The sequence below is a fragment of the Ovis canadensis genome, chromosome 20, assembly GCF_042477335.2.
Source record: "Ovis canadensis isolate MfBH-ARS-UI-01 breed Bighorn chromosome 20, ARS-UI_OviCan_v2, whole genome shotgun sequence".
Classification (NCBI taxonomy): Eukaryota; Metazoa; Chordata; class Mammalia; order Artiodactyla; family Bovidae; genus Ovis; species Ovis canadensis.
The window spans coordinates 39,588,976-39,596,450 of record NC_091264.1 but is presented as its reverse complement, the minus strand read 5'-3'; the positions used below and the strand labels follow the sequence as shown (position 1 = coordinate 39,596,450).

Below are 7,475 nucleotides of genomic sequence, written 5' to 3'. Positions count from 1 at the left end.
GAGATACTATACTTAACATTCTGGGGAAACAGTCTGGGGAAATTTTTACTTAATCTTCCAGTTTTCTCATTTATAAAGTAGGGACCATAATGCACCTACCTCCCAGAGATTATATGAGGGTTAAAGGGAAGAATTTAAGCAAACAGCTGAGTGAAGGACTTGGCACAGGGTGAGCATTAAATAATGTAAACTGTTCAAGTTATTATTATTCCTTATTTGCAGACTCTGCCCTGGACGTTTCATTGCACTTCTACCTGGAGGATTACCCAGAGCAGGGGAGACCTCGGTACAAACCAGAGTCAGTAGAACTTAAGGAAATGCCAAAGCCCTTCTGGGAATGGAGGTCAGCATTCAAGGCGCTAAAAAATAGCAGGAAATTTGGGAAGAAACCTGTGAGCACGGGAGTGTGTCCACAGGAAAGCAATCTATTGAGCCAGGCCCACAAGTGGGATAACTTAATGATAACCTGGTTTTGTGTAACCATTGGCAAACCACAGCATCTGCTCCATGTTCTGCCAGCAAAGCTCATGTGCAGTTAGCAATGAGTCCACATAGATAAATGGCTCCTCTACAATTTTGTCAGACAGGATTCTCCCCTGGTATTCTCCAACCTGAAATCACAGTAGAAGATAGAGTCCTAACACGGCCCTCACATTCTGTTCTCACACGATGACTCCTCCAACCTCCTCATTCATGCAGGTTCTCAGGGTCCTTGCAATTCTTTCCTCTGCTGGAGAATAAAACACAGCTATTTCCCTGCCTCTTTCTGCAGTCTTCCCCGATCCCAGTTAGAGCTGCACACTCACCCTATCCCTCTGCCTCCTCCTGCCTTGCTTTCTCCTTGGCACCATCATCTTCTAACACATTAGCTACTTTTTTAATGGCCACACAGCTTGCAGGATCTTAGTTCCCTGACCAGCAATTGAACCTGTGCCCTTGGCCGTAATAGTGCGGAGTCCTAACCACTAGGCCACGAGGGAATTCATGCCTTGTCTTCCCTGGTGGCTCAGACAGTAAAGAATCTGCCTGAAATGCAAAAGACCGGGGTTCCACCCCTAGGTGGGGAAGATTCCCTGGAGAAGGAAACGGCTACCCATTCCAGCATTCTTGCAGGGAGAATTCCATGGGCAGAGGAGCCTGGCGGGTTACAGTCCATGGGGTCACAAAGAGTCGGACACAACTGAGTGACTAACACTCCCCTTTGCTGAGTTTAAGGCTCCTTCGGGGCTGGAATTTGTTTTGCCCATGGCTGCATTCTGGTGCCTAGATCAGGGCCTGGCATCTGCAGGCTCAGTGTTTGTGGCGTGACTGCCGTTGAACCAGGACGTTCCACAGGCTGGCTTTGCCTCCCCCGCAGCCTTTCCAGCAGAGGGCTCGATTTGCATTTCAGAGTTCTTTCAGCGAGAGATAATGTATCCTTGGCTTTGTGTCATGAGCCAGTATCCCAGCCACAATGCCATCACAAATGTCAGAAGGGAGTGTCACATGACTGAGAGCTGAGCCCGACTGTTGATTTTTTTGTACTTTACAGAATCAAAGTATTAGGTTGCCCAGGAGTTCCTAATTTCCAGCTTTTCATGAATATTATTTCAAAATATTACACTGCTCATTAACTTATTGACATTTTGACATGGCTTATCCTTACTCTGAAAGGATTCGTTTTAATGACGGGCCAATGAAGTATCTTTTTTCTCTATTTTATGGCATTTTCATTAAAAAACTTTTTTTTATTATCATTTTTTTTTTGTTTTTTGGGCTGTGCTGGGTCTTCCTTGTGGTGCAAAGGATTAGTTGCTCCGCTGCTTGTGGGATCCTAGTTCCCTGACCAGGGATCTAGCCTGCGTCCCCTGTATTGGAAGGCAGATTCTTGACCACTGGACCACCAGGGAAATCCCTGGTATTTTCTTTAAAAAGCATGTATTACTTTAAAATGAGAAATAGCCAATGACTTTGGGAGGCGGTGGGGATTCTTACTGAGTATGCATACCTCTTTTATGAGGCAAAGACTTGCCTGAATTTCTCATCTGGCCTCTGATCAATTTCTATGGACTAAGGAGGCAAAGAACTCTGGTTGGTAACAGAGCCTCTAGTCAGAGAATGCTATTTTCTTCCTGTTATTGTGATAACAGAATCACCTTTTCCATGGCTATTTAAATCGCATAGGCCACAGAATCCTTTGGCTGTTGGGTGACACATCTCAAACCATAGTTACTTATGATATAAATGCTCCCCAGGTGGTACTAGTGGTAAACAATCCTCTTGCCACTGCAGGAGACATAAGAGATGTGGGTTTTATCCCTGGGTTGGGAAGATCCTCTGGAGTAGGAAATGGCCCACTCCAGTATTCTTGGCTGGAAAATTCAATTTTTCAGGCAGAGGAGCCTGGTGGGCTACTGTCCAAGGGGCCACAAAGGACTCGAGCACACACAGTATACAGTAGTGTGATTCATAATTTTTAGGTTTCAAAAAATGTAATCCATCAATTCAAAAGTTTGGAATATTTAACACCAGTGTCCATGAGATCAGAAATATTTATTCAATTAGACTGAAATCCTCAGAAAAATCAACTCCATAGCTTTTGAGGGGAGGGAGGTGCAATTTGATCTACTACCAAGTGGGGATTTGAGGAGGGGCAGGTATTTTGGGAGTTTGGGTAGGGAGATTTCTTTTTTTAGGCTTTTATATTTTCCTACTTCTAGGTGGCTATGAAGTGTCCTGGTCTCCTAATGTTTGTCTAGATAAAACTTTTCTTTAAGACAGACCTTGTCAAAAACACAAGGTAGCTGTTGAGAGTACAACAACCCACTTACAAAATGTTTAATGGTCATTTGTGAAAGTCGTTTTATATAAACAGAAAATAGTTCTATGTTTTCTTTGCCAAGTCATCAAGCTAAACACTAGGACCAACACAATTAGGCTGAGGCTTTGGGGACAATGGCCGTACCTACTCTGAATAAGACTTGAGCGCCATCTGGAGGACTCACTTGAAACTACAGCACAGCAACGGAAGAATTTAATGTTTTCAAGCAACCCGGTACAATTGGGGAACTGATGGACAGCAGAGGCAGGAAAGAACTGCCTCCATTCCACAGCAGGTTTGAGCTCCTGCTATTTCAAGCTTCCATTGGAGGATTGAGAGTAGTGTGACTGAGTGAGGTACTTTCAGCCGACGTGGGAGATGAAACCATAACATCTGAAGAGCAGTAACATTAACTTCTTAGTAAATACAGGTCAGGAAGCGTTTGCAAGAGGGAATCAGGCAAATAGTTCCCCAATTGGTTGCATCTCGCCATACCCTCTCCTTATGTTGAGTAGAGAGGTACACACAATATCCACTTTATTCCCAAGATATAACTGACTGATAGTTAAGTTTTTTAGAGGCATTTACATTTTAATAGATTGAAAGTCTTAGTAAAAAAAAAGAGAGACAGAGAGAGAGATAATAGCAGAATTTCCAGTAGATGTCACCTGTTGGCTTTGGTAGAGTAAGAAGAACCATCTCCTTTATTAAATACTTAATTATTCCTTTTAAACAAACAAGGTCGCTTCCTTACTGATTCAGTCATTTTAATGAAATTGTTTTAAAAGGAGTATGTAACCCTCAAGAGTCTGAATAGTGAAAAACGCCTGCATTTCCCGTTTCTGTATTTCTCCTGAGATACTGGAATTTCTAATGAGATAGTAGTCTCCTACCTCAATGCTTTTCAAATATCTCTGGTGAAAAAAAAATACTTTTTATTTTTAAATTTCCAATCACTTGGTGGACCAATGCTTGGGTAAATTAAAATCAAAATGTTATGAATTTTATGTTCATATCTAAAAACTTAAGTGTCGCTCTGTATTTGTTACAGACTGTTTCGTGTGCAGACTGGCATTGGTCTGTGGATGACATACAGAATCACCCCTCAAGTCTCTCTTTAAAAATACTTGCATTTGGCCTAAAGATCTCTGTCCACCATGGGCACCATGGTTACATTCAAGAGCCTGACTTACACTTTCCTTTCAACTTTTACAAGAAAAGAGTCTCCAAATCCGTAACTATGAACATTTCAGATGCTTTCTCGTCTCCATTTTAAACTGACCCTCTACCTGCACTGTGTTGATGCAACTTTCTATTCCTTTGTTTATCAGTTCAATCCCGTTCAAGGACACTAACTTTATTGGCGGTGAATTTGGCCTGAATGCCAGAAGCTTGTGTAAGACATGTGGGTAGCACAGAAGTTCAGATATTTGAGGATTCCCAGGAGGAATCCACCAGGAGGAAACAACATAGCTGACAAGACATATGCTTTCTCTTTTTTTGGCTGCCCATGGCACGTGGGATCTTAGTTCCTCAACCAGGAATTGAACCCACACCCTCTGTAGTGGAAGTGTAGAGTCCTAATCACTGGACCACCATGGGCGTCCTGCTATGCTTTCTTGATATAAAGATTACAGGAAAGCTTCAGATGAACTTTTTCCCCCAAAAAAACACAGGTTGAAAGAGTCTTCTGATGGATAAGCGATTCCAGTGTTCTGAGTTTCTTTCATCCACCGGTTGAACTCTTTTCTTATCCCAGTAACCTCAAACTGAAAATTCCACATGGCCGTGTATTAAGGGAAGTGTTTGTAAATTTTCATTTATAAGGCACAAACCCTACACATCTCTCAAGAGAAAGGGAAAAAAAAAAAGATGTGAAGACAGTAACCTAGGAAGAGAGGAGGTTCATCAAACTGGAGTGAAAAGCCACCTCCCTTTTTAGTAAACAGAGACCTTATACTGATAGGAAATGCAGTCTTTGGGGAGAGTTTCAATGCAGCCCCCTTCCCCGGATCACTGCAGAAGGTGGTCCTCAGGGGGCTGCGAAGCCAGGACACATCAACTGTAAGTACCTACCCCACCCCCCCATCCCAAAGAAGCTGCTGGCCAGTGATGTCCTAGCAGAACATTCTGCCTACAGGGTGCTCAGTTCACCAGCCTCATCCAGAGGAGCCTTCGGGGACCAACCTTGCATGAATACACACACGTGCCTGTTCTGGGGCTTGACTTAAGCTGCTCTAAGCTGAGGTACAATGCTTTCCCAAGGACCGTGAACTAGGATAGTTACATGGGTCCTTCATGGGGCAGCATCTATTTAAGAGGCTGGACCTTGTGTTCCTCTTGAAATAATCAGATCCCTAGAACCAATTCACTCTACCAGGGGCTTTTTTAACATGCTGGTCAAAATCTGGAGAAGATTATCTGAAGAAAGCTCCAGATCTTCTGGCATGTAAGGCAGCCCTAGTAGACATCAAGTAATCCTGCAGTGCACAGGGATAAAACAGAAGGGTCCCATGACACCAAACAGTAGCCATGCTTGCTGGCTGGGCCTCCTGATGGCTCTTGGCACTGTATTTTCTAGTACCGTTTCCATTAGTATTACATGAGAGTAAATATCCTGAATGTCTGCCTGGATCCAAGCATTTCCTGGAAGCATAACTGCTTCATCGTCCTCGCTATGCCCATGCAAGGTACAGCTAGGAGTGAACAGCACTCTGGAGAAAACAGCCAGGCAGACATCATCCTGAGAAAAGCAGGTTAGAGAAGGGACCAGGAGTCGGACGAATCCAGTATCCAATCACCAAAGACCAGCATCGCTGAAGAATGCCCATTTCAATACAGTGTGGTCCAGCCACCTTGTAATTTCTTCAGTCCAATTAGATTTTAGTCCAGGGCTGGCCCCCAGAGGCCACAGACATTCAGAATTCTACTCAACTTTCAGGCATGAAGATGGTTCTTAATTCCGTGTCCGACGAACCTTAGCCAAGGTCCCTTCCCTTCCTGTGTCTCGTAAGGCTACAGCCCAGAGGATGAAAGATAAACCTTTCATTCACGACAATATAACAAAACTCTTGGAACCTTTGGCTTCCCAACGCCATAGCCATAGCCACCCTTGGAAATATGTACTCATTTAAAAGCCCGCTCTTAAAAACACAAAGTCTTCTCCTACTGTGGACTCAAGTTCTCCCCAAATCAGGACAGGCCGCCTCCACACCACGCCCCACCTGGCAGCCTCAGGAATCTTTCTTGGCCAGTCTGGCCTTGATTTTTTGTCTCAAGAAGGCTGCAGTAGCTGCACTGCAGGCCACCACGAGGAAGAAGGAGAGGCAGGCCAGGTAGATGGCCAGGGGGCTGTGGCGTGGCAGGTAGATGTCCTGCCGCCCCTTATAGTCCAGGAGGATGGCCTCCAGCTGGGAGAGTGTGCAGACAGACAGAAAGGTGTGGAAGATCTGGTGCCCGTGGCCCACGATGTCACAGGAACCGGGGAAGTACTTCTCCGGAACCGGGCAGGAGAAGAAGTAGGCGCTGACCAGGAAGAAGAGGATCTGGAGGGTGTGGTACCAGGCCGCTGGGTCCTGGCAGCCTGACAGGTGGCAGAGAACCACGCGATGTACCACGGGGCTGATGTCCAGGACGTAGGCCAGCCCAGACGGCACCACCTGGCAGATCTTCCTCATGACCGGGTAGGGCCGCCGGTACCGGTACTTGGCGTAGCAGCAGCCGGCGCAGGATAGCCAGCCGCAGAAGGCGGCAGCGGGCAGGAAGAGCAGCCAGAAGTGCTCGTACCAGGCTTGGTCGGAGGCGTAGAAGAAGTGGACCAGGGCGCTGCCGTACTGGTAGACGCTCACGCCCACGTAGTCCACGAAGTAGAAGGTGTAGTGCGACAGCTCCGACTGGGACTGCAGCAGGTGGGCCAGGAGGCTGAAGGTGAGGTACGTGATGGAGGACAGGACGTAGACGAGCAGGGGCAGCGCGTAGGCAGACGTCCACGGCAGGCCCTCGGCCTCCACGAAGGCCCAGAACCGCAGGAGGACGGCCAGAGCCGCCAGCAGGTGGGTCCAGACGTTGACCACCTCGTTGTGTTTCTGAAAGAGGCTGAAGAAGTAGTAACGCCACTCATGGCCGGTGGGGCGGTACCCGGCGCGGATGTAGGGCTCCCGGAAGAGCTGGGGCACGTCGGTCTCGGGGACGGTGCCGGGCATCTTGGGCAGCCCATCCTCCAGGATCTTGGGCAGGCGTCGCAGATGCTGCCCGCTCACGGACAGGGTGCTCAGACGCTCCAGGATGGCGGTCGTCATGGCTGCCCCGGGTTGCTACCTACGGGAATCAATAAAAATGGGCAAAGATGCCGTGAGAGAGGGGCAGGTTTTCTAGTGCAGCTGGGCAGGCGGGGGCTGTAGACGGCTTCTTTGAGCCTCATTCTTTTTCATAGGTAGAATAATAGAGTTGGACCAAGGTCCCTTACTGTCCTGACGTTCTGATTTTGACATCCCTTCTACCCTCTACAGTGTGAGGCCAAGTTGCATCTTGTAAAATGGAATGTTGCTCCTAAGTCACTTCAGTCATGTCCGACTCTGTGCGACCCCATAGACGGCAGCCCACCTGGCTCTGCCGTCCCTGGGATTCTCCAGGCAAGAACACTGGAGTGGGTTGCCATTTCCTTCTCCAAAAGGGA

General features: G+C 47.0%; 1 protein-coding gene across 4 annotated transcripts in view; it reads right to left on the bottom strand.

Annotated features, from left to right (window-relative positions):
• Positions 1–2,513: 2,513 nt before the first annotated feature.
• Positions 2,514–7,475, bottom strand: part of PAQR8 (progestin and adipoQ receptor family member 8) — a 43,138-nt gene continuing 38,176 nt past the window's right edge. For all 4 annotated transcript variants that reach the window (XM_069564681.1, XM_069564682.1, XM_069564684.1 and 1 more), the window contains one exon: positions 2,514–7,117. In XM_069564681.1, the coding sequence (XP_069420782.1) occupies positions 6,034–7,098 (1,065 nt within the window). In that variant the 5' untranslated portion in view covers positions 7,099–7,117 and the 3' untranslated portion in view covers positions 2,514–6,033. The remainder of the gene's footprint in view (positions 7,118–7,475) is intronic.